Source organism: Corvus cornix, chromosome Z, assembly GCF_000738735.6.
Source record: "Corvus cornix cornix isolate S_Up_H32 chromosome Z, ASM73873v5, whole genome shotgun sequence".
In the NCBI taxonomy this organism is placed as follows: domain Eukaryota; kingdom Metazoa; phylum Chordata; class Aves; order Passeriformes; family Corvidae; genus Corvus; species Corvus cornix.
This window is the reverse complement of record NC_046357.1, coordinates 25,068,437-25,095,163: the sequence shown is the minus strand read 5'-3', so window position 1 is coordinate 25,095,163 and position 26,727 is coordinate 25,068,437. Positions and strand designations below refer to the sequence as shown.

Below are 26,727 nucleotides of genomic sequence, written 5' to 3'. Positions count from 1 at the left end.
CTTGGATTGCAGGTCCTGGGCAACTTTCCAAGCAATTACCTCATGCTTGTCATGCTCCCCTGAATTTGGGAGAGCCTTATACACTGGGAAAGCTTGGATCTCCCCTTTTGGGGAATCCCTACCATCCTGAACTTCTGGCACAGCCTGTGGATGAAGTTTAACAGCTTCTCGATTACCCCCAGAATCCTCAGATCTATTTGGCATTCCAAGTGTTTCCAATAACCTCCAGTCGCCCTCCTCCAATGCTCGCATCTTAACTGACTCTAAGAAGCGGTTGTAGTGGGTTGGACGCACTGTTACCGTGCAGTCCTGAAAGGTCCAGGGCCGAGACCGGCGCAGCCTTTTCCTTCGCCGCGTGGCTACAGCCGCCTGACGACCTGGGGCCAGAACCTCATCTGCCTCACTTCCCGATGATGAGTCATCAGGCAAAGGCAACTCTGAGACACTGGGAGCGAACAGAGGTGGACAGAGAGGGGCACTTTGGCTAAGTTCGCTAGAGCCAGAACAGACAGCACAGACTGCAGTTGGCTGTGCTGCAGTTTGAACAGCAGCTTCTTTACAGGATGCCATCTCGGCCAGTCCCATCTGAACCGGTGCTGGAGCTGCTGCTGCCGTCTCTGGGGCTGCAGCCGTGCCCTGCGCCGCACTCATCTCTTGCTCCGCGGCAGTGTTCGGTGCCGTCACTGCCCTTGCACTGCAGCCATGCCCAGCGCCACGCTCGTCACTCGCTCCCCCGGCCACGTTCGGGTTTTCCCGTGGCAGCGCTACTTCTGGGTTTGCCGCCGGCCGTGCCGCTTCCTGGTTTGGAGCTGCAGCTCCTGCGGGCGGTGCGGGTGGTGCTGGCAGCGCGGGCCTGGCGCACCCCACACAGCAGGGTGCCTCTGTTATCTGCAGCGGTTGCTCTTGCAGGCTGAGCAATTCTCCCACCTTTTGGGATATGTTCGGTAACTCTGTCAGCAAAGGCAGATGCTGTCTTCAAAGGTCGAAGGCTCGGCTCTGCAGCGGTGCAGGACAGTCCAGCGCCAAGGAGGGCAGCGGACCACACCCGGGCAGTCTCAGTGCAGGCACACCCGGCGCTACGCCAGCTAAGAAGTTAGATCCAGGCTATTTTGGCCCTGCCGGTGCATACGCAAACGGGCTAGGAGCCGCTCTGGGGGTCCAATTCGCTAAGCCGCTAATTCGTGGCCCTGGATAAGCCATGGCTGCCGCTGAGCTGAGCGGCAAGGCCAGCTGTGCGCCCTCCCCCTGCTCCGACCCCCCTGCCTCTGCCGGCACGGGGTCGCTGGGGGCCACGGAGTCCTGCAATTGTGCAGGGTGAGGCGGCACAGGCTCTGCCTGTGGAGCCAGGGGGGTTTTTCCGGATCCACCACCATTTGCCCCGGAAGCCCAGTCTGTGGGGTCTCCCTCGGACATTCCGCCGTCACTCATCACCAAAATAGGTGAGCCAGCTCTGCTGCCACAGTCAAGGTCTGTCAGCAGAATAAATAACGAACGCCACGTCTGGTATAATTCTAACACTGATGGGTCCCCAGACAGGAGTTCGTGCTGGACAGCACAGCCAAGTTCCTGCCATAAGGAAAAGTCCAGGGCAGCACCTCTGTTCGTGGAAATCCCTTTTAAGGTAGCCCAATCTAATAATTCCCGAACTGAGTTTTCAGGAATGGAGGTGTGCAATATACTGAACACAGCTTTCCAGACCATTACCACAGTGTCGTTTTGTGAGCTGCTGTTCGCCATTTCTCAGTCCTGTCGGACTTCCCGGTCCTGGGGGGGAAGGGGAACAGCGTACCTCTAGAGAAATTCGGCTTGGCTCGCAGCAGCAGGACACGTCAGAGAGTGCAGATCACGTCGGGCAGCACCAAATATTACCGCAGGCCTGGGCCCTAGGGTATATCACCGTGTCCCGCAGCCATAGGGAGGAGGAGGAGAGAAGATCCAGCAGGCAGGAATTGTGCAGCAAGATTGATTTATTTAATTATTTTACAAACTCTTTTATAGACTTTTTTCTTCATAGTCTAATTGGACAAAGGACCAGCCACCCCTTGGGGGTGATTGGCTAAAATCCTAAAGCATCCATTGTCAAAATATTTTTCTACTATACCATAAACAAGACTTTTCAAGGTTGCAGGCGGCTTGGTTGTTTACATACCCTGCTACCTCTTCTGTGAGAGAGAAAAGTCTCTCACAGACTTAGAAAATAGCAAGAAAATCCTTGCTAGCAGCATTTTTGTATCTACAGTCCATCTCACTCCTTAGAGGTAAGAAGGAGCTGACATCAATATGTGATTTAGCAGATCTCCAGGGGCAGTGAGACACCAGATGTGCAGACCCATGGGGCAGAGCCACACTTATCTCCCCCCCAGAACAGCTCCCTTTGGTGGCTGAGGAATCTCAGGTTCACTTGAAAGTCAAATAGAAACAACATCGCTGAAACTGCAGTGATGCAAAAGCTGTTCATCTGATAAGCACATAAATTTCCTGTCTCTTTTAGAAGAGGCTTAAGCAACAGCTTCTTCAGTTTCATATTTCTGACCTCATCTCCTGCTTCTGCATGAAGAACACTTTAGCATTGTCTGCACCTTAAGGGCGTCCAGTAATGCAGGAAACTTCAACTCCTCTCCCATCTGGGACCCACAAATGTGGCTGGAGGTGTTAATGATGAAAATCACATCTCAGGAAATTATTGCCAGGCCAGCAGGGGTTCAGGTGCAGAACGCAACTGCCAGCTAACCTGTAGTTAGCTTTTTTTCCCTCTAGTAAAAACATGGGCAGCTTAATTTCACATGAAATTTGCACGGCATAGATGACCTTTCAACGTGAATGTGAACAGCGACGAAGGAATGGCGTAAACATTAATTATTAAATTACTGGAAAGGTGAACAAATATTATCTCATTCCACTTGGACAAGCGTAAGGGCACTGTTCTTACAAATAAGGAAAAACAAAACTTGTAGCTGAAGATCCATCATGATCAGGGCCCTACTCCTGTTGCTCTCTACTAATTCACTATAGCAAAAGTTCTTCTCCAAAGACTCTGTGTCACAGCCTCATGCCCGCATCCTTCATTCTAACCTCAACAATGAGCCTGCATGAACCTGCACTGACTTTAGGAGTCCAAATATTGAAGGGTTAGATTCAAACATTTGCAGCTTCTCAACTTATGTGTAGCATTTTTTAACACTTTGGTTTAAATTGCATGCATAAAATAATAACAAAAAGAAGTACTTTGATCAATAGCTTGAGTCAATGTGTACAACAAACAGTTACTTGGAAATATCTATCTACCGGAAAAGGTTAATGAAATTCTTACACTTTGAAATATGGCTTTTTACAGAAAAAAACAGTAAAGGGAGATGATAAAAATAATGATTGAGAAAAATAAATCAATAACTGTGACATAATTACATTTGTTGCTGTTTCAGTCAATGAAATATCTTACCCACCCTTACCCATACTTGTGCAGGCAGTTAATATACATAACTCAAGAACAGCTTTGGCACTTCTATAGGAAAAGATCTCCAGGTAGAGAGATTGTGGTGCTCTCTTCCTCTCTTGTGTAAAAAATATGCTCATTTAAGGCTGACATTGATACATTACCTGCATTGACACTGAAAATTCATTTGACAACAGACTTTTTGATTGATTAGCAATGGCAGCTTCCTTGGCAAGAGGAAGGGATATTCTATTACAGAGCTTTCTTTCCTCGCTGTAGCACAGATCTCTTTGGCATGTCAGAATTCATTTTTGCATCCCTCCCTTGTTTTTAATGATTGTGGAATACACATTCAAAGATGTGAGGAAAATGGATCTGGAAACAGAATGTGTCATTACCATGGGTTTGTAGAGGATGCAGATAGTACTGGCATGCAAAAGCTAAAACTCTTTACTTTGATCCCATCTCCCAAGACTACTTGAAACACAGATGTTCCTGTCAGCTTTTGCTTTCCATTTTCTTTTAAACTTCACATGGTTAAATACTGAAACACAAAATCTTTAATTTGGGGAATTATTGATTATAAGAATAAGCCAGATGTTGTTAGACATGATTGTTTAACTCAGTAGTAGAAGTTTATTAATGGAATTTCTGTTTTATTCAGCTTCTACACTGTAGAGTCTCCCCCAGAACCTGTGTGGAGGAACTTCAGTGAATCCTGAGAGCTTTCAGTCTGGTTCCTGCCATTTTTCACTCCAGAGGATCTGAGCCAAGTAATTAAACAAGCTGGAGCTGAAATCAAACCTTGCCAGATGAGCAACCAACAGATTTATACGGAGCTGCAAAAATGCCTTTTTTTGTTGTAGCTGCTTGTATACGTGTTTGAATTGTCACAAGGTCCAGTAAATGGCTCATTTCTATCATAGTCAGAGGGAGGAAAGGCTCATGGAACTGCGGGGCACACAAATGACTCAGTACAACCATTTATTTCCCACTTTTCATTTAGAGCTCTTGGGTAGCCTTTAAAAGCAGTGGAAGTTTCAGTGAGTTTCAGTGAGTTAAGTGTATCTTAAGAAAGAAAAATTAGCAAGTTGCTTCCCATTTAATTAAAGATATCTTCTCCACTGCAATCACAACAGTATTAAGGAAAGAATTAAACTCCTTGTGCACTGTAGCTACATGTCACAGAGATAAAATACATAGATGCAGACAAACATCAAATCCACTAGAGGATTTTCCAATAGTGGTGTTGCCTAGTGTAGGCAAATATCACTCCTCACATTTACAAGTTTTTTCATTTCAAATATCCATTTTCTCACCTTTTGTGTCCTCTAATATTCTTACAAGTGTCAGAATGTTTGCTCTGGACTGGACTAAAGTTCCACTTGGTTGAACAAAGAACTAAGCGGAACTTAGTGAACAAAGAAAGTTCCATCTTGTTTAGAACAACCCCTGTTATTTATTAGCAGGGCAAAAAAATTGTTTTCTTTCTTGGACAATGTGGTGAGACATTTGTTTCATGTTCTGGGAAGTCTCTGCAATTCAGAGCACCACCTTTCTGGTGCTACCAGTGTGTTGTTTGGCCAGTTCAAATAAAGCAGCAATTTCCTTCCAGAGTTGCTACAGTAGTGTAAAAATCAACAGATTAAGATCTGGCCACTGGAGACACAGAGTTTTGCGAGGAAAGAGACAACATCCTGCCTGATTGCTTGAGGCCATTTTGTCAACACCCAGACTGGAAGCACACAGCTGTAGATGCTGCCTACACCAAGCAGACAATTTAGGATTCCACACCTCAGTGCAGTAAAAGCATTACATTTAAATTTCACAGTCTCTTGAAAGGACACAGCTCTCCCTTCTTGCTTACAGGAGTATCTTCCTAAATATTCCCAAAGCTACAGAGCGAGAATACTCTTTACCACTTCTGATACCAAATTGCATTTTTCCAGTCTACAGGATGTTCAAAGTGTTATGATCAGAGTTAGGAAAAGTTGGCTTCCACAAAGTTGTTGATTAGTTGCTGAAATAAAGTTGGTAATTAGTGGGTAAAGAAAGTTGTTAATTAGCTCGTTGAGTGTTTCTGCAGTTGAGCAGTTGTGCATTGATCAGGTTTGGCTGTTAGAGCTTATCCAGGTTGAAAGTATTAGTTAAAGTGTTCATTGTGTTTGTTGCTAATAAAATCATTATAGGGATTGGGGTACAAAATGGAGAACAGGGCAATGTTCCAGAACCTCTATGAGGTAATCACAAAAGGGAGGGCTTCAGACCGTATCTGCATAAAGGAGGAAATTAAGGACTATTACTGGATGTTCCCTGAACCATTCAGAAGACCCCAGACAACAGCCAGATGACAACGAGCCAGTGAAAGGACACCAGACATCAGCGAGCCAATCCCGACACTCCGGTTGGGTGGGGAAAGGGGCGGCCGGGAGGCGGGGACTGGGGGTATAAAATGTGTCACCCGAGGGTGGGAGGGGAGCCTCTGATCGGAGCTGTTGCAGGTCAGGCTCTCAGCGCTGTGCCCTTTGTCTTGTGTGAGGCAAATAGCCTCCAGTGGTCTCTGATTGTCTTTCAATTTAGTTCTTGTTAATAAATTTGTTTTAAAGCTCAATCTTGAGCCCGTTTTTAACAGAGATTTAGGTTGGATATTAGTAAACTTCTTTTTTTCACAGGGTTGTAAAGCATTTTCACGGAAATAGTAAAGTCAGTAGTTCTGGAAAGTGTTAAAAAAATGTGCAGCTATGGCATTTGAGGACATGGCTTAGTGGTGACCATGAGATAGTGGTGTGGGGTTAATGGCTGGACTTGGTCTTAGAGGTCTTTTCCAACCTGAACAACTCTGACTCTACGTTTCTGGCACCCTGTTTGTGCCACACACCTGTTCATAAATATGTAGAACATGTTTTTTTTTAATTTTTTTGTTTTCTTTCTCCGTTACCACCCTGTTAAGCTCTTGACAGCAGCCTGAGAAATGCTGGCAGTATTCTCAGTACTGCTCTGTTCAAATCCTCTTCCTCCAGCTCTTCCAACCCACAGCACAGGGTGAGCAGGGACTGCTCTGTCAGTGGGGCATCCAAATGCTGCTGACGAAATTTCACCAGAGGCAGTATGGAAAAACCTTGGCAACAGATGATAGGGGGAAAACAGAGTTACAAAACCAAGCACAATCTCTTCAAAGGAGAGCATCACTGCCACAATATTCACAACATAGATCCTAGGTTGTTGGGTCATGTTTGAAAGCCAGGAAGGGCTTTCTGAGCCAGAAAACAGCTGAAGGTCACTGGCAGGAGGATTTCAACATGGGACAGAAAGGCACTGGGATTTTTTCCCACTTTGTGTATATGGGGAAGGAACAGAGAAGGAAAACAATGATAAGTACTTATTGCTAAGTTTGCTCACAAGGCTGCTACTGCTTTATGTGATTGCATTTAGTAGAGTCATAGGTCAATGGTGTTGATATGTGCTTTGGAAGGACTGAAAGACAAGGAAAAAGTTTCTGCCCCAGACTGTCTTGAACTTGTGAATGCTTTTGGTTCGTGTGTGTGTTTCCTCAGACGGATAACCTGCTGTTTCTATAGTGCAAGCCCTGAATCCCCTGCTCTGCACTGGAAACTTGGAGCAAAGGAGCCAGAGAATGAAAAAATCCACCCGTACATTGTAACTGGAAAACTGGATTGGAACACTACACATTAAATAATAAACTTGAGTTGTGCATTCAGGCTAAAGCTGGGTTTGTTTTGGCAAAGACATATGAGTGGTTTAGTGCCACTGGAGAATGGGAATAACCCCTCAGCCGAAAGGCAGTTGTGAGGCTGCCTGATCCAGTGGTTTACTCTCTCTTCACCAGTCAGCTGTAACGGCCTGAGGATCACATAGAATGGACAGGTATAAACACTTTCCTGCAGTGCAGCAGGAGACCAGAGAGGCAGTGCAAGGGCATCTTCAATAGCCTTAGAAAACCATTGTTTAACACTCGGATAATCCTCTTTGTACCAGTGAAGTGCTGCCACCAATGAAAGATAATTAACATGTTGTGTAGATTCCTCGTAGCTTAAAACAAAAGATATTTAGAAAGACAGAGAAGGTTTTATGATGCTTATATATATTTAGTTAATCTCCTCTGCTATCTTTGTCCCAAACTTTTGTCTACAACATTTTTTTAGAAGCCTGAGAAAGTGTTCAAGAGAAAAAAACATATGCTTTCTTCCTCTGAGTCACAGATAAGAAAAATTTGGAGAAAATTTGAGTTGTTTCTCTAAACCACACAGCACCATTGCTAATCCACAGCAATGGACGTTTTAACATTACAAGTGTTTATTGTTAAAAGAATAAAGTACCATAAGACAAAGCTGAATAGAATATTGAACATTGTGTTCAAGAGGGTGTGAAATCGTTCAGAGGTGAAAGGATGGGCTCACACAGTCCGCCCAGAGGATTCAACCTGGCGAGTTGCGGTCAGCCTACCGCCCGCTGGTGATCCTGTGGCCACGCCCCGGTCACTCCTTCAGCGTGGAGAGCACAAAGCAGCCGCCAGCCGGGCGCGTCCGTGTGGCTCTGGAGTGCCTGTGCTCCGGCAAGCAGCTGCTGGGGCAGAAGTGCTTTGACCACGCCTCTGGTGGCCAGCTGAAGAGGGATCAGCACTGGTACCTGCTGGACACCCTCTGCACGGGCTCCTAGTTGGACATGGAGAAAGTCTCCTGCTGGGTCCAAGAGTATGTGAAACCATTAAGAGGTGAATAGGTGGAGCACACACAGTTCGCCTGGAGAATTCAACTTGGTGAGTTGCGGTCAGCCTACCGTCATCCTGCGGCCACCCACCGGTCACTCCTTCAGCGTGGACAGAACAAAGCCGCTGCCAGCCAGGCGCATCCACGTGCCTCTGGAGTGCCTGTACTCCAGCAAGCAGCTGCCTGGGCAGACGTGCTTTGTGCACACCTCTGGTGGCCAGCTGACGAGGGATCAGCGCCGGTACCTGCTGGACACCCTCTGCACGGGCTCCTACTTGGACATGGAGAAAGTCTCCCGCATCAAAGTTATTCCATGTGGCACACGGTCCTGTTTCAGGGAAGTACTAAATAAATCCATGGCTGGAGTTCCAGTGAATAGATTGTACCTCTGCTCAAGTAAAACCAGGAGCTTTGGATAGATGGGAAACAAATGTCTGCCAGTGCCAGACACTGTTTCGATTGTGGAGAGAAAGCTAAAGTCGCATAGAAAAAATGGAAATTTCCTGCAACTAATTTGTAGTGTTGATCCTATCCACAGTATTTGCTCTGTGTATGTGTGTTGTGTTTGCAGTGGGAAGTTTGCAGCGTTCCTGCAGGCACTGATTGCTGGAAAGTGCAAAAATCTATTGAGAGAAAACCTTGCACAGCTCCTGCAAACAACCCTTAACAGCCAGAATGTGCACAATAGGTCTGAGATGGGGTAAGAACAACAAAAAATGTTTCCAAGTGAAGGGGGAGAAAGAAGTGTTTCTGAAATTCTTCGTTCTCAGTGGAGTAAATCTGATCCTGAAAAGGACCAGTCATTAAAAAACCTTTCAAAATGCAGTGACTCCATGGAACGTCAGCAATTTGTTATGCAGAATATATTTCCTCAGTGTTTCAGGGTTTTTTGGCTGCCCTGAGTGTGCTTAAGGATGCACGGTTTTGCTACCTCTGTAGTACTTAAAAAAAAAAGACAAAAGGAATTTCCATATATTTTAAGATCAGAAGAATTTTGACACTTAAGAAAGACAACAGCGGAGCTCTGAGCCACTGTAAATGCCTTAGAGCATTTGGTCATGAATGATACTCCTCAGAAAAGTCCATGCTGGCTATTTGTTATGACCCAGTTATTAAAATTATTAGAGAGATGCCTCTGCCCCAGTTAAGGTGCAAACAAGACCATATGCCAAAATCAGTAGTATGGACTTCATTTAACAGTTAATGTGAGGAAGAGCAAGAGATAAAAAGAAATAGAAAGAAAAGGGGGGGGGGGGGAGAAAGAGAGTGACAAAGACAGGTTAAGTAGAAATTGGCACCACTCCATGGATCCTGACGGTGTCCTGTTGATCCTCTCCTTCTGGTGTTCTCAGTGGTGAGGGCCACAAAACACAGAGTTCAATGGATTAATGCACATTTGGGCCAGGTGGGGATGCCCAGGTACCACCCCTGGGGAGGGGCAGCTTGACAGAGTCTCTTGCAACAGACTCTGGGGATGTTGCATCACTTTGCATCCCCTGCAGTGCACTGGTGGCCTCAGCAGTGAGTCTGGGGGACACCTCTGGGTCTTTGATGGTTTATGACCCCTCCTCAGCTGCCTCTCATGCCAGTGTCCCATGTGTTGGCCTTCCCATGGCGGGGAATTTTACAGCTGAGCCGGCTTGTGTGAGGGAGGATGGTTGTTCACTGCCTCTGACCAGAGATCACACACCAAAAACTCTCCCTCTATTCTGTGTTTCTCTGGAGGAACAGTGGTAATAACTGGTACAAAAAGGAGGCTAAACATGCCCAAAGTAAAAAAAAACCAAAACAAACACGATTGTATAATGAAACACAGAACCTAGAGTTTCTGAGGGCAAAACACTGGCTTGTGATTTCACGTAAGATCAGGAATTGGGTATGTTTTGGTGCACAGAGATTGGGGTATATTCAATGGCTGTTTACTTTAGAAACATGATGGTTATTCCCCTGGGCAAGTGTCTTTGCCACTTAACCAATCCAGGTCCAAAATACACCTGCCAAAAGGTGCTGGGCAGGACTGCCCTGGCCATGCTAGCAAGAACAGAGCTGTGGCTGAAATCTCCTGATCACTGTAACACAGCAGAGGAAGGAGAATGAATCTTCAGCACAGAGGGCTCACACCTGAGAGAAGCCCCAAGAACAGGCAAATAATGTCATGAGCTGTCAGCGGGTGGTGTTCAGCTCATCAGGACACCCAAAAATCCCAGGGACAGAGGGTGCTGTGCTCACAAAGTGTGTCTTGAGGATTGTTTGCTTTGTTACCAGTGAGAATAGGCTGGGATCTTTGCTCTTGAATAACTTCTCTGAAGTGCCCTAATTCAAGGGAAAAAAAATCCTTAAGCTTGTATAATAAAACGGATCGATTCTCATTACCTTTTTTAAAAAAGCCTGAGCTAATTGTAGCTTTTAAGTGTCTGGGGGAAAAAAACTAGGAAGGAGCTTGCATTTACTCAAACAGAAAAGGGATGGAATTTTTATTTAAGCATCTGGTGGTTTGCCCAAAACTCAACTCCCAAACCACCCCATTTTAGCCTTATTGTTAAATGCCCTTTAAACAGGCTGTGAAATTTTTACTTTTCATTGTATATTACAACATCAAAAGTGTAACTTCTCTGCTGCTTTTGTCCTCCATATCCAGAGATCATTGATTTTTACCTATGCTACTAATGGAACTTGAAATTACTTTCTTCCATGTTTGTGTGCTGCAGGTGTCTGAACTCAGAGCAGGATTTGGAGCAAGCTCTGCTCCCACGTGTTACCCATACGTGCCTCTTCCCAGAACTGTGTGGATGCTCACAAAGAGATCATCTTCAGGAACTATTTTCCTGAAGTAACTCTGTGGTCAGTCATCAGAAATGTGCCCTCAAGCCTCTTGAGTCATTCTGCCAAGTTATATTTCACAATATGTTCCCTGGTGACTTTTAATATTTCTGCCTGTGTGGATACGATTTGATGAATTTAGGCAAGTAAGGAGTTTCTCTCGTGAGAAATAGATAGATAGATGAGATAGGTGAGATGTGTGTGTGTGTGTGTGTGTGTGTGTGTGTGTGAGATATACGGCAGGAGTATCAACAGAGTGTCTCTAAAATGTCTCTTAAGTTACATTAATTCTTGAGTCAGCTTTGGGATGGACATAAACAGGGCAAATAGAAATTGTAGGGACAGAGCTTGGGAGAACTGCAGTGGAACAGTGGAGCAGCTACAATGAAGGTCAGTGAGGAGAAGGCCCTTTGCTCGTCCCTGCCCTGCCTTGGAACCGATCCCACAGGCTGCCTGGGAGCCACCACTCCCTGCAGAGCAGTGACAATGGTGGCTGTGCAGCTGAAGAGCTGGATCTGCTGAGCAGTTTTCAGGGAGCTCCAGTCCTGAAGCCGTAGACTTCCTGCGTTCTCCTCAGGCATTTTCCTGCCACCATCCCCAGGTGGAAAAGAACAGCTTGCTTCCTCCAGCTGTCCCCAGCTCTGTCACAGGGGTGTTTAATGCAGTGCAGATGTGTGGTGTGAAATGAGGCTGGATTATCAAGATCATGCCAGTCAAGACCTACAAAGGCATCTATCCACTAAGGCAGCAGGGACTGCTATTCAGCTGAATCGAACCCACACACTGTCTGACTCAGTCGGCTGGCAGGCAGAATACCAAACTTGCTGAGAAATGGGATTCCAAACTGTAAAATTTCACAGAAAGTGACATCTCAAGAGTTGGAGGTACTTGAAATTTAATTTTACATGATGGTTCCTTCATTGGGCTTAATTTTCTTTTTATTTCTTGTTTTCTTAAATAAGATAATTCTGAGGTTTAAGAAACTTTTCACTGTAAGTAAGCCCAGATTTGAGGGACCTTAGGGGGCAAGAGGGAGTGTTTTTCCCAGGAATGTACCATTCCTATGCTTTACCTCAGGTGGGGTGGCGACTGTCTAAAGACTGGAACCACTGGAGTGTCAGGCACAGAATCACATATGGTGCCAAGAATGTAGCTCAGCAATCTCAAATCTAAGTGTGCAGAGTCTGTGCAGCTAAAAAACCAAGAAATGCCCAGAGCAGAACGTCCCCGTTGTCCCCAGGAGCATGGCAGTGACATTGCACCAGAGAGCAGCGGGGCACTGCACAGAAACCTGTAACGCTCAGAAGGTGTGGATTTGCCCTGGCCTTTGCTGCTGGCTGCTCCAGCCAAATGCTACAACTCTCTTGACAGGAGGCTGCAGCCAGGTGAGGATCGATCTCTTCTCCCAAGAGACAAAGGACAGGAGGAGAGGAAATGTCCTCGAGGTGCAGCAGGTGAGGTTCAGGTTCCCGTGGAGGGCAGCCAGGGGTGGTCAGCACTGGAACATCCACCTACAGTCCCCGTGTGCCTTTCCATGATGCCTTGAGGGAGGGTGCAGCCTTGATGCTGAGCGCCCTGGGGGGCTCCTGTGGCTGGGTTTGCACTCAGGGTGAGGATGCCCAGGAGCCGCTGAGCTCGGCAGTGGGGACGAAGGCCGGGGCTTGTGGGGTGGGAGGTGTGGCTCTGGGGGCTGTGACATGCCAGGGGATGGGTCACAATGGGAGCTGTGAGCAGGGGCATGGCCAGCTTGGCAGCCAAGTGACATGGTCCTGCTGGCTGTGACATCACAGAGGACAGGTCACACTGGCACCTGTGTCCAGGGCCATCAGCGGGCAGTTGGATTTGGGCAGCCAGTGAGGGCAGATGCAGAGGGAACGCTGGGCTGGATGGGGGGTGGCAAAGCTGGGCTGGATGGGGGCTGGCAGAGATGCCCAGGGGGGTTTAAACCCAGAGTGAGAGCTGGGGCAGGGCTCTGTCTCCAGAGCTGGGGCAAGAGGGGCTTGGGGCTCTCAGCGTGGCAGGGGACCAGAGAGGCTCTGGGGACATTCCAGGTGCCCCCAGCCCCCTGCTCCCTCCCAGCCACACCTGCTGAGCCCCCTTTCTCCCACCAGGCCATGTCTCCCACACTTGCCTTCATCCTGGCCCTGTTAGCCACCCACACTGGGCTGAAGGTGCAGGTACAGGTCGATGAAGATGCAGTCAAGCGGATGCAGGAGCGCGAGGAATACCTTCATCAGGAGATGACTCGGCTCCTGCAGGAGATTGAGGGGAGCAGTGGCACCATGGAAACCCTGCTCCCTTCAGCACTGCAGCAGCAGTGGCTGTTTTGGGTCACTGCAGCAGCCCTGGTTCTGGTTCTGCTTGCTGTGGGCTGCTGGCTGGTGAGGAGAAGAAAGCGTGGCTCTGCCAGCTGCAGTGAGCAGGAGAGATCCAACAGCCTGGAGAAGGTCGGCAGCCAGGAGAAGGTCAGTGAGCAGGACGAGAGGGTCAAGGGTGCAGTCAGTGATGGCAGCACTTTGGCTGTGCCCACCCCATCACCAATGGGCACATCTGGGATAAGGCTGGAGTGGGCTGTCAGCAGCCTGGTCTAGCTGAGAATGTCCCTGCTCATGGCTGCGGGGTCAGACTGGATGGCCTTCAAAGGTCACTCCCAAGCCCAACTGTTGGGTGATTCTGTGATTCTGCAGCAGGACCCGCCCAGCTTGGAGGTGCTGAAGGAGCTGCTGGAGGACCTCCTCGGTGTCTGCCGAGTGCTCTCCAGGAGGAACTTCATGCCGGAGTTGCACCCAGGCACCGGGATGGACACCAGCTCTGAAGCCTGGAGCGTCCAGGAGAACAGCACCGTCTACCGCCCCCTGGTCATCCTGCGGCCACCCCCTGGCCACTCCTTCAGCGTGGGGAGCACAAAGCAGCCGCCAGCCGGGCGCGTCCGTGTGGCTCTGGAGTGCCTGTGCTCTGGCGAGCAGCTGCTGGGGCAGAGGTGCTTTCTCCATGCCTCTGGTGGCCAGCTGCAGAGGGATCAGTGCTGGTACCTGCTGGCCACCCTCTGCACAGGCTCCTACTTGGACGTGGAGAAAGTCTCCTGCTGGGTCCAAACGTTGGTGCCATCAGCCTGGCTGCTTTTGCCCCACTCGCTGCACTGCCAGCTCACGGCACTGCCCTGCGGCAAGTCCTGCAGCTTCCAGCTGACCAGCACCTCTGGCCTGCAGATCAGCCTTGAGATGGCTCTGGCAGTGCAGCAAGGCAGCTCAGGTGCCTACCTGAGCCTTGAGTAGACAGCAGCCAGCTCTGCCAGCAGCACCGTGTGTGCCAGGGAGCTGCCGCCTCTCACACCCACGGCCAACATGCCATTGCTGCTGAGGACTGTGAAAAAAATGAGTTGAGGAAGGTGAAGTCAACCATTCCTCATGGAACATTTTTTGTCTTCTGTTGAGATTCTTTAGCTTCTTTTTTCGTAAATCTGAAAAGTTTAGCTAGACCATAGTAATTCTGAAACCTCCCAAGGCAGAGCTGGGAAGGTTACCATGATTTCAAATATGTATTTGTTCTTGTTGAGAAAAATATATAGCCATAGGAGCTTTTCCTATACCTCTTTTTTCCATAATCAAAATAAAATGAAATGCTTTGATTAATATTCGGTCTCCCAACAAGTCACTTGTGATGAGAATACAGACAAGTCACAAATATTAGTAAATTGTCAATACTGTCAATTACGGTGGCAATTAAAAATTTCATTGATTCTCACCCAGCTCCATCTCATCTCTTGGGGGGTTCCTATAAAAGGACAAAATTGGGCCCACTACAGGCCTATAATTAAAAGGAAGGAAAAGCCTCTTGTCTCTATCACAAAGGTGACAGAGGCTAAGTGAAAAATTGTCATCACATCTCAATTTAAATCTGCCAGCAGCTCCCCTGCTCCCAGACTCGTTCTGACCTTCAGTAGAGAGGTGCTGGCGTTCCCAGGAAAGAAAACACCACAAACTTCCTGGGCAAACCCAAGCTGTGTGACTATATCAATGTGGGATCTTTTAGGTGGCGTTCTACCTTTTATTTAATGAAGTGCTTGCTGCACTGCTCTTGTTGCTTCCCCCAATTTACTAACTAATATTACAGTAGTTGCAGACAGAACTTGGCACCAGCAGTGAACCTCCTCTTTCTTTTCATTATTCTTTAGAACAAAATTAATTTGAAGAGGAATAATCCATGAAAATTTGTTCCTTTACAGCTCCATGGTGAGACGTAACAATTCTGACTTACAAAACCAGAGAGCAATGGGCTATAAACTATTCCAGAAGCTCTTCCATGGCCATGGCTGCAGGAGCTTTTCCTGCAGCCCTGCGGCTCCGGACGCCCTTGGCCGAGGATGGGGATAAAAAGTATTAGAAATGTGTCTGCCCAAATTAAGGTGCAAATGAGACCATTTGCCAAATTCAATAGTATGGATTTTATTTAATACTAAATATATGAAAGAAAGGAAGAGAAAGAAATAGAAAAGAGGTGGCAAGACAGAAAGGTAGTGACTGACAGATTAAGTAGAAGATATCAGCACTCTGTAGATCCCACCAGCGTCCGGATGATCCTCTCCAGCTGGTGGTCAGAGTCCCCTAACAAACACAGAATGCAATGGATTAATAGATTTCAGGCCAGCTGGGAATGCCCAGGTACCTCCCCAGGGAAGGGGAGAGGCAGTTTGACAGAGTCTCTTGCACCAGGCTCTGGATCTGTGGCATCACTTTGCATCCCCTGCAGTCCTGTGGTGCAAGGCCTCTGGGCAGCGCTTCAGGGGGTGTTTGATGGATTCTGACACCCCCTCAGCTGCCCCTCACGGGAATGTCCTGTGGATGTGGCCTTCCTGCGCTTGGGGGTTCCACAGCTGGGCCTGTTGGTGTAAGGGAGGACGGCTGTTCTCTGCCTCTCACCAGAGGTTACACCACACGCCCAAAACTCTCCTCCTGCCTCCTTCGTCTGTGCAAACCTGGCCTCTGTGTGCTGTGGCTGCCCCCACCCTAAAGCCAGCCAGGATGATTTTCTGCTGCCTCTGGCTTTCTTCAGATGCATTCTTTTCCCTCAGCCTTATTTCCTTCTCCCTAGACCTGAAATGATTGAACAGTAGTGTTCCCTTTATCTTACCTAGACGGCTTAACTCACAGTCCAAAGTTCCAGTCAGGCATCTTCAGGGAGGGCTGAGCTTTTTTTCCACCATGGTTTTCTCCTCCCAAATGTTTGCAGTGCTCTGGTGTTGCCTTTGTAATTCTACTAGAACCTTGCCTGTGCGTTGGGAAAGAATGGCAAATGATATCCAAAACAGCACCACAGATTCACGGAGCGGCCTAATCATGTTTTGTGTTGCGTTCCCTGCTCCTTTCTAAGAATGCCCAACAGCCCAGTGCTGTATTTCTGGCTGCTGCCAGGCAGAGCTGTTGCACAGACTGCTGACACCCCTGCTGGCTATGAACACTTCACTGGGAAGGTGTGTGTGCAGAGCGAGAGTTGTTTGCACAATGGATACACTTCTTCACAAAAACTGAAAATGAAATTGATCTACTTCCTAGCCTTCCTCAGAAATACCTGCTGCAGTATTTTTAACCAATACTGATACTAACTAATATTACACTACTAGCAAACATAACACTGCATTAGCAGTGAACCTCCCCTTTCTTTTCCTTCGGGTTTGGAACAAAAATAATTTGAGGAGGAATAATGCCTGAAAACTCTTCCTATACAACAGCTCCATATGTTATGTTACTTCACAACAATTCTGACTAATGGAGAGCAACGGGATACACACTTTTCCCAAAGCTCTTCCATGGTTGTGGCTGCAGGAGCTTTTCCTGCACCTCTGGAAAGGGCTCCAAGGGCAAAAAATCCCCAAACCCAGGAAAAAATACGCAGATGACACCAGGCTGGCTGCTGTGGTTGACACACCTGAGGGATCAGATGCCATCCAGAGGGGCCTGGACAAGCTCAACAAGGGGAGCCATGGCAATCTCACCAGGTTCTACAGTGCTGCAGTTGCAGCTCAGAAAACCAACCCTGTCCTGGGCTGGTCTTCAAGGTCCCTTCCATCCAAAACCCACTCTCTAGGAATCCATGATTTCAGGCACACTGAGCATTTCCTCATATTGGGGGCGTTTCACCCCTGAGGACACCAGTTCATCAAGAGATAAAGCAAGTAAATTCCTCTTTCAGAATCTCAAAAGATTCTACTGAGCTCCATGGTTTGAACTGTTTATTTCTTTGGAATATTAAAACCTCTGCTATTGTTGTACATGACAACAGAATTACTCGTCAGGGTCACGTATATAACCTGAGATACAATCAGAAATTCTGTGTTCCAATGCCTCAGGCAATTTTATCCCTTGCACAAAAAGCTTTTCTGACACAAAGTTTGGTTCTTTTTAAACTCAAGAAATTTCTGGACCCCACGTTAAAACTCACAGATGTCAATGCATTTCATCAGAAGCTTCGATCTCAGCAGTGTCTTTTCCACTGAATTTTGCGTGACTGTAATATTTTCTATCATGTCCAAGAAGCAGTTGTTGTGACTTATGTTTCCTGTGTCTGTTAGGAATGCCAAGGAAGTGCGATCTCTGGTCTTCTGACACAGCTCTCTTCATGACGTAGGACAGCCCGAGTGCTGATGTGCAGGAGTTCCTGCTGATGGAAGGGGCAGGGATGAGGATGCAGCAGGCACAGTGCCAAGCTGACAGAGAGATGATCGATCTCTGGCAGCGGCAGTGGAGAAGATTTTCCAGGCAGGACTGAAAATGGCTCTTTGTTTTACCACTTCTTTCAGTGCTGGTAAGAATTTAGCCCAAAGTTGGGAACACCAGAGCATGGAGCCCTTTCCAGGGTGGTGTTGGCTGAAGTGGCAGAGGGAGCCCAGCAGGGATCAAACACAAACCAGCAGTGGACTGAGCCCCTGTGGTGGCAGCAGACAGCTCTGGGCTCCTGGCACTGCTCGTGGCATTTTCTATTGAACCATCTCAGAGGTCTTCTGTTGTGCTCTGTATTTCTAAGTGTCTGTCCTCTTGCTGTTGCTTGTGGTCTGCACCTTTATTTCTCCAAATTACAGGAACTTTTGAGATGCCTTTCAAAGAAAATTTTATAAAAAAATGAATATGAATGCAGTCCCCCTAATTTTTTTTGGTCTGGTGATTCTCTGAGCTCTTAAGACCTTGAAGCCTTGATCCCCTGTAGTTATATTGAAATTGATAAGAAAGAAATGCTTTATGAAGTATTTTCATAGCACTGAGAATGGGAGAGAAACCCTGGAAGTGGAGTTGGAAGTTCCCCGTCCCTCCCAAGTGGAACATAGTAAGAAAGAAATTAAAGAAAGAGGGAAGCAATGTCTAATGAAAGCCTGGCTCAGTCAGCTGATCACCTGTCAATATTCTGCTTGGCAAACCAGCAGATTCTAAATACACTCATGGAGATGTTTTTCATGGCCCATCTCACACCCTGATACTGTGCAAAGGGAAGAGGTTTCCTCCCCAAAGGCTGAAACTGGCAAAAGGAAAGCCCTGAGCCTTGAAGTAATTCCTGGCAGAAACCTGAATGCCTAAAAGCACCAAAGGCACAGAGCGTGGCTGAGGCAGAGACAGTCCCGCGCCCTGGGAGGAGCAGCCCCTGTCCGGCAGCTGATGAGAACTGGGATCCACTTTTTCTGAAAATCAGTTAAATATCAGTTACTTGAATAACATCCCACTTATCCTTTGCCACAGTTACGCAACTACAAGTTCTTTTCAGAACATGCAAACCAGGTGCCTCAGCTTCTAAATCAAACAATTTCTAAAGTTTTTCTTTTCAGACCTCAAGCTCCCAAGAGCCAGTGCAGAAACATTTCTTCCTTTTCACTCGTTCACTGCTCAGGATTAGTGGTAAAATAAACGCTTAAGGGGGATGGCAGAGATGCCCAGGGGGTTTAAACCCAGAGTGAGAGCTGGGACCCTCAGGGCAGGGCTCTGTCCCCAGAGATGGGGAAGAGGGCTTGGGGCTCTCAGCGTGGCAGGGGACCAGAGAGGCTCTGGGGACATTCCAGGTGCCCCCAGGCCCCTGCTGAGCCCCCTTTGTCCCACCAGGCCATGTCTCCCACACTTGCCTTCATCCTGGCCCTGTTAGCCACCCACACTGGGCTGAAGGTGCAGGTTCAGGTTGACGAGGATGCAGTCAGGTGGATGCAGGAGCGTGAGGAATACCTTCATCAGGAGATGACTCGGTGTACTAGTTTGAAAACAAACCAATGGGAGGCACCAAGCAGAATAACAATTTAATGGGGAAATCAAAGAAAAGGAAAAAAATAAAACACTGGTTCAAACTGACAGAGTCAGGATACAACCTGACACCCTGTTAGTCAGGGTGGTGGTAGCAGTCTGGTAGAATGGTGGCTGCAGTCCTCCTGAAGCAGTGGTCCTGTAGAAAAGGGGTCTGCTCTTCCTCAGGTCCAGTAGTAGCTGTGTAGCTCCTGTCCTCTGGAAATCCAGTGGAAGGATTATCTCTGGTGTGCAGCATCTCAGATTATATCCAGGATGGGATGCTTGGTTCCTCCCTCTGGGTGGAGCATTTCACAATGGGATAATGAGTCATGAGGCCAAGTGTTGATTAGGCTCATTAACAGAAGATAGTCCAGAGGGAGTTTTCTCTGAGTCAGGCGGCAGGACAATGATGGGCCATTAACAGAAAGATAGTCTGGGGGGAGGAGGCAAGGAAACACTGCCCCACCTGGTTTCAACAGCTCATGAGGATGGTGATAGAATACACTGCAACCCAGGACACTTGGCTCCTGCAGGAGATTGAGGGGAGCGGTGGCATCATGGAAACCCTGCTCCCTTCAGCGCTGCAGCAGCAGTGGCTGTTTTGGGTCACTGTAGCAGCCCTGGTTGTGGTTCTGCCTGCTGTGGGCTGCTGGCTGGTGGGAAGAGGAAAGTGTGGCTCTGCCAGCTGCACCGTGTGGGCCAGAGAGTTGCTGTGTCTTTTTGCTAAATACCACCTATGATGTTAGACAAATGGGATGAAATTTTAGTCCTTGCCTAAAGTAGTCCTTTTTTTTTTTAAATAAACCGGATAATTAGTGGTAACTTTTGAAAACAGACCGAATAATTTTTTTTACACTAGACTCTGTCACTGTCTTTCAACTCTTGGTACTGGTTTGGATGTAGTATTTATTTTGAAAGATCACTTTTGAGGTTATGTTAACAAAAAAGCGGTAATGATAACAAAAGTGGTAGAATTACTTGATTTTATTTTGGAGTTTGTTTTTGGGGATTTTAAAAATTATTTTATTTTACTTTGTTTTTTTAAATTTTTTGTTCTGTGCTGCTGTTGCATTTATTCAGCCTGGTAATAACTATTTGGATGACTTGCTTGAGCTTCTTGGCCTGTTAGTGCTAAAGGAGATTTCTTCAAAGCTTTCGGTGATCATTCAGATGCAAACAGTGGTAGTTAAACACCTGTGGAAGAATTTATCTGTATCTCTCACTGCTTTCAAGTCAAACTATCAGCAGCCTCCAGCAGGCTCAGCAGGCTTGTTTCTTTTCCTGAAATATCACTACATTTAGGCTAATTTTGGTTGGGTCAAAGGGTATAGTTACGGTGGAATGACAATGCCCAGAAAAACAGAGAAGGCGCTGTTGATGTCTTACACTTGAACAGAGATTCAGTGACAACTGAGCTTCTAATTCAGAATAATTAAGCACATCATTAGTCAGAAACCCAACAATATACACTTAAATAATACACTCTCTCATGTGTCCAAGTGATGTGCCAGTGTTAAAAACAACTCAATCTTCCTCAGGCTTCTATAAAATCTTTTTGTATTCAATTTAGTGCTATTTGGGACTAAGTGTACTGTCTGCTCTGAGAAGAAGATAAAGCAAATAAACCCAAACAAATAATCTATTAGACATTAATATTTCCACATAAATGACCCACTATCAGTCTGGTCATGCAGGTTAAAGAAGGAAAGTGTATTAAATATGAATGTTCTCTGCTGCAAGGGAAAGCCAGGAAGAGGTACCAATTCATCTTCTTGCTATCAATAGTTAGTTGAATGGAACTACTTAAGCAAATTTTTTTCATCAGCTCAGTGCTGGCAGCAGTCAGAAGGGGTTTCAGGGTTGCAATGGAGTGTTAATTAATCCTGAGTGTCTTGCTGAGCACCAACAGGAACAGTCACTTTGACAGATGAAGCTGCACAGGAGTGCACAAAGGAACAGTTTGAAAAGGAGGGGGTGTGCATTACTTCCCTTAATTCTAGAGGAGCTTTTGGGGAAGAAAAAGCTGTGTCCTTCTGATGCTTTTCTCAGCCTACAGAGTCTGATTCCCTCTGGACTGATGCTCTGCAGTTAGATGTGCTCTAAGGAGGTGGCCTGGGCCAAATGCAACCTCCCCCTCTGTGCTCATTTAGCACAGCCTGGTTTTATGGTAGCGGGGAAGGGCCACAGAAGTGGCTTCTGTGAGAAGCTGCTGGAAGCTTCCACCATGTCCGACAGAGCTAATCTCTGATGGCTCTGAACATGGACATGCTGCTGGCCCAAACAGAGAGGTGGGTAACACCTCTGTGATGACATTTAACAAGAAAATCAAAACAGTGCACAGGCAGTTTTCTCCAGGGGTGGCGAGGCACCGCTGCTGGGCCCATCCCGTGCACTGTGCCGTGGCTGCTGACATTTTGGCGCTGCCCACAGCAAGCTTTGCCCGCCTGGATGCCCCTTGCCAGCAGTGCCACGGGCAGAAGGGCCGAAGCGGTGGCAAAACCTTCTCCTTCCCAGCACCCTGCACGAAGAGAGGCGTTAAATAGCGGCAGCACCACGGCGGCCGGCACCACCCATGCGGCGGCAGCGGGGCCACGTGACCAACAGCGAAAACATGGCGAGCGGCTCCCCAACATGGAACCTAGGTGAGATCAACCTCTCGGCGCTGCGAGATCCTGCAGGAGTCTTTGAACTGGTGGAACTTGTTGGCAATGGTTCCTATGGGCAGCAGCTTTTCTTCCAGTCAGAGAACAGGAGGAAGTAAGGACATGTGAGGGAAAAAAACATGGCGGCACCAAGATCAGTGGAAAAGAAGGCAAGGAGGTGCTCCAGGCACCGGAGCCGAGATGTCTTTCTGCAGGCTGTGATGAGGACCATGGTGAAGCAGTGTTAAAAACGGGCTCAAGATTGAGCTTTAAAACAAATTTATTAACAAGAACTAAATTGAAAGACAATCAGAGACCACTTGAGGCTATTTGCCTCACACAAGACAAAGGGCACAGTGCTGAGAGCCTGACCTGCAACAGCTCCGATCAGAGGCTCCCCTCCCAGCCTCGGGTGACACATTTTATACCCCCAGTCCCCGCCTCCCGGCCACCCCTTTCCCCACCCAACCAGAGCGTCGAGATTGGCTCGCTGATGTCTGGTGTCCTTTCACTGGCTCATTGTTGTCTGGGGTCTTCTGAATGGTTCAGGGAACCTCCAGTAATAGTCCTTCATTTCCTCCCTTACGCAGATACGGTCTGAAGCCCTCCCTTTTGTGATTACTTCATAGAGGTTCTGGAACATTCCCCTGTTCTCCATTTTGTACCCCAATCCCTATAATGATTTTATTAACAACAAACACAATGAACACTTTTAACTAATACTTTCAACCTTGATAAGCTGTAACAACCAAACCTGATCAATGCACAACTGCTCAACTGCAGAAACACTCAACGAGCTAATTAACAACTTTCTTTACCCACTAATTACCAACTTTATTTCAGCAACTAATCAACAACTTTGTGGAAGCCAACTTTTCCTAACTCTGATCATAACAAGCAGGCTATCCCCCTGCAGCCCATGGGTCTACGGGGGATGCAGAAATCCACCCACAGTCTGTGAGAGAAGAGCTCACGATGCAGCAGGTAGATGCCAGAAAAAGCTGTGATCCAGTGGGAGACCTGAATAGAGAGAGAGGCCCCCTGCCTCCAGAGATTTAGAGAGGGCCCTTGCTTCCAAACTAGAGCAGCCTGTCCGTAGAGGACTGCACCCCGTGGACAAGTGACCCACATCCCAGCAGATTTGGAAAGACTGCCTGTGGGAAGGACTCTTGTTGCAGCAGGTTTGGCAGGACTGCTGCTCGTGAGATTAGAGCCATGCTGGAGAAGTTTACAGAGATCTGTCTCCCGTGGGAGGGACCCCATGGCATAGCAGAGGAAAGACTCCTCTCCGTGAGCGAACAGGAAAAGATCTTGAGCAATGAACTGACCAAACCCCCCATGCCCTGTCTCCCTGCACTGTCAGTGGGAAAGAGGGAGGGGGTGGTAGATAAAAAAAGGTGTTTTAAAGGCTTATTTTACTTCTTATCCTCTTCTGACTCTGTTAACAACACATTTACTTTATACCTTTAAATTTGAACTTGCTTTGCCCTCAGTGTTTTCTCCCAGTCTTCATCTCAGCTTGTGAACCCTTTGTTAATATTTTTTTCCCTCTCCTCTGCTCAGCTGGGAGCAAAAGAGTGAGCGAATGGCTTTCATGGGTGCCTGGCATTTGGCCAGTGTCAAACCATGACACCCTCCTCCAATGATGCAATGAGGGGAAAGGCTTGTTTTTCACTTGGATTGGGTTTAAGAATTAACACTGAATAGTTCCATATCAACAAGTCCTTCTAGACATACCCCACTCTGCCTGGCTGCCCAAATGTGACTATTTTAAGGAGGAAAGGGTGTTGGTAGCTGCTAAGGCAGATATCCTAGGAGAGAAATCTTTGCTCCTCAAAACCTGTGGGGATTCACAAAGAATTTAATCCCTTGAATTCCTGTCCTTTTGTTCTGGTACCAAGTTGTGTCTCCAGTGCTTGTAGACTTTGATTCAACTTGGTATTGAAACTTAAAAACAAGGAATAATTTTTTCTCTGGACACATTCCTCCTTCATGGCCTGTTACTGGAAAATACTGACTGTTTTCATGTTTGTGTACTCTCTCCTGTGGGATGATGGAGGGCAATGCAGTGCCAAGAGTCACAGAGGACTTTGTCAGCAACCTGGTGTCAGATTTGTGGGAGATTGCCCTGAGCAATTAGTTATTTGCCCCAAAATATTTCTTTGTGTCTATCCAAAATACTCTTGTCTCTCACAAGTAATAAATGTGTGCATTAATTTCTCTCTTTTGACCTTCCCTCAAGTAGATTTAGTGGCCCATGGCTTCTTTTGCCTGTTCTGTACCAGGTCAAATCCAAAATAAAGTATCTGTTACCAAATGCCCTGCTAATGGGCCAGCCACTGCTCTACCTTGATAAATGCCATTGGATTGAAGAAATTGAAATGTAATGCAAAGATGGTTAGAAGTTTATTGGGGTTTTTTTGGTACTTCCTACATTGTTTTGTTTGTTTGTTTGTCTCTTTGTTTGTTCGTTCATTTGTGGCTGGCAAGTCTATTACATGAGAGAACCTGGACTGTGGTTTGGCTAAACAAAATGCACAGCACAAATCCTTTGAAAAGGAAAAACTGAAACATTCTTATCAACTTGTTTTCTGAGTTCCCTATGCTTTTTTTCTGCTAACGATTAACCTGTTTCTGTCTAAAATAAGTTCTAAGTGAGCATGTAAATTTCTCTTCAGAATTATTCAGGCAATGTTCCCAAAATTCAGGGGCTGAGGTATGATCCAAAATTTGTTAACTTGAGAGGAAAACTCACTTTGACTAAAGCAGATTCTAAATAAAACCTACAGAGAGTTCCTGAGCAAATCAAAACCAAGTAAGCATGAAATATATTTGATCCAGGGTACTGTAAATGGAAATATGTTGTGATTATTGCTGGTAGACATGGGAAAAGAAAAAGGTATTGCAATAGTGCATATAACTATACTTAATACAGCCAGACCAGCCTCAGCTACCTAAATTGTTTCACACCAGTTTCCACAACTACAGGCTGGATCTTTCATAATTCTTGGGTGTTTTATGAAATTGGATTACACAGTTAGACAGCTGATATACCTCAGGCTATTAAACTGCAGAGAGGAACTCGTGTGCCAGACCATTCATCCTGTTTACTGTGCCTGTGTAGCAAACATCACAGAAAATGTGGACAGAAATTTTTATTTCAGATTCCCAACATAGCAACATTGTACCTGGGGCTGCAGAACATTACTCTGCAGTAATTGCTGCTTCACAGAGGGGGAACTAGAGTTTTTCTCCACTTTTTATGTATTTCCAAGGTATGCTTATTATAATACCCTGGGTTTTATAACAAACAGCTCCTATCAAAACACATTTTTCACTGATCTCCACAGCTGTTTGTTTTTTGACGTGGATGGTTTTCAGGGAATCAGATCCTTATAAACAAACAGCTTTTTGACTAGTATATGGAACATTGGAAGAGGAGTAAAGTTTGTCAAAAATGTTGGTTATTTTTCGAAGGTAGCAGTGTTCTTGGATGTCAGTCTATCAAACTGCGTGGTCCAGGATATATTTAAAACTTATAATACTATGGCTTAGTGTCTATGACTAGGGAAAATTGTGACTGACACAACCTTTATCTTGTCAACTGTATTACAAAAGGTGGTGAGGTAGCACTGCCAGCCTTGATGCTTTTGAATGTTTGCAAGTTGTTACTTGCAATGGTATATACTATAGAAAAACAAAAAGAAGAAAACAGCCCTAAATGCCATTGCAGGGACCAAAAGTATGTGGTTTTGCTGTTTTCAACTAAACAGTAATTGTCCCTCTGGAATGCACATGGATGGACATTGAAGCCAAGAGAAATCGAGGGCTGACTTCTTCCACTTGGTGGAAGTCTCTAAATAGCCCAGAAATTCTGGTGCTGTGCTGAAAGAAAGGAATTGGCATTTTTACCAGGTGGGATTTTCTCTCCTTTGTGGTAACCTCTCAGTGCACGTTGATGGAAGAATTTGGGATGACCTCCTTGAGCATGTCTGAGAGGTGGAGTTGCAGTGAGGATATCTGAGAATGGCAGGAGCAAGATTTGGCACTTGGTGTGCTGTTCCCAGTCTCAAAGGCTTTGTAAGAGGGGAATTGGTGGCAAATCTGGGTAAGAAAATATTGCAAGTCACTCAGGAGCTATAAAATCCTGCAGGGTGGGTGACAGTCACAGGGTGGCAGTCACCAGGGAGGTGCTGTGAATGTGACATGGGCATAAAGCTCTCTGGGAGGTTTTCACTGGTCTGTGCTGGAGCAGCATCACTGAAACCCAGTGCTGATGGGAGCAGAGGCACTCCAGCAGCAGGTGGGTGTTCCCACAGCGCCTGTCGTCCCCTCAGGGGCTTTGACAGGCTGGAGATGGAGATGGGCAGAAACCCAGCGTGGGCAGTGCTGTAGCATGCCCTGGGCAGCACGGGCCGCGGGTGTGGGCAGCCAGGCTGGGAAGGCAGATGTGCTGGAGAGGCTCTGGACCAGCGTGCGTGCGAGGGGGTGGCTGTGCCCTTGCAGCAAGGGTGGCCAAGTGCCTGTCAGCTGGGCTGTGGGACCAGGAATACAGCCAGAGGCACACACTTCTGGAGTACCTGCCTCCTGGAGGGTCCCTGCCTGCTCCCAGCACATCTCCAACAGGTCTGACCGTCCAAGGTCTGGCTTGGGGCTCCCCCAGTGCAGAGAATGTTGGGTGCCTCGAGCCTGGACTATGCCCAGTGCCCTGAGGGGACAGTGTCTGGTGGGGAGTCAGAGATGGGCACATGGGGAAGGCAGTGGCTGTTACTTGGGTGAGGAGAAGGATGAGGGACTTTTTCCCAACATGTCCTACAGACAGAGCGTGGCAGGAGGGACATGGCAGCAGG

At 47.0% G+C, this 26,727-nt stretch overlaps 2 protein-coding genes across 4 annotated transcripts in view; one reads left to right on the top strand and one right to left on the bottom strand.

The window, feature by feature from the left end:
- Window positions 1-26,727, bottom strand: part of LOC109146432 — a 1,056,471-nt gene that overhangs the window by 371,112 nt on the left and 658,632 nt on the right. The gene's annotated exons all lie outside the window — the stretch shown is intronic.
- On the top strand, window positions 11,894-14,614 carry LOC109146429 (inositol 1,4,5-trisphosphate receptor-interacting protein-like 1). 3 transcript variants are annotated; one of them, XM_039566864.1, is made up of 3 exons: window positions 11,894-12,434; window positions 13,092-13,445; window positions 13,671-14,614. In XM_039566864.1, exons 1-3 carry the CDS (start codon window positions 12,225-12,227, stop codon window positions 14,253-14,255), a joined length of 1,149 nt encoding a protein of 382 aa, XP_039422798.1. In that variant the 5' UTR covers window positions 11,894-12,224; the 3' UTR covers window positions 14,256-14,614. The 3 variants fall into 3 exon arrangements, with proteins under 3 accessions (XP_039422798.1, XP_039422797.1, XP_039422799.1); XM_039566863.1 differs by having other exon boundaries at window positions 13,668-14,614; XM_039566865.1 differs by having other exon boundaries at window positions 12,343-12,589; window positions 13,668-14,614.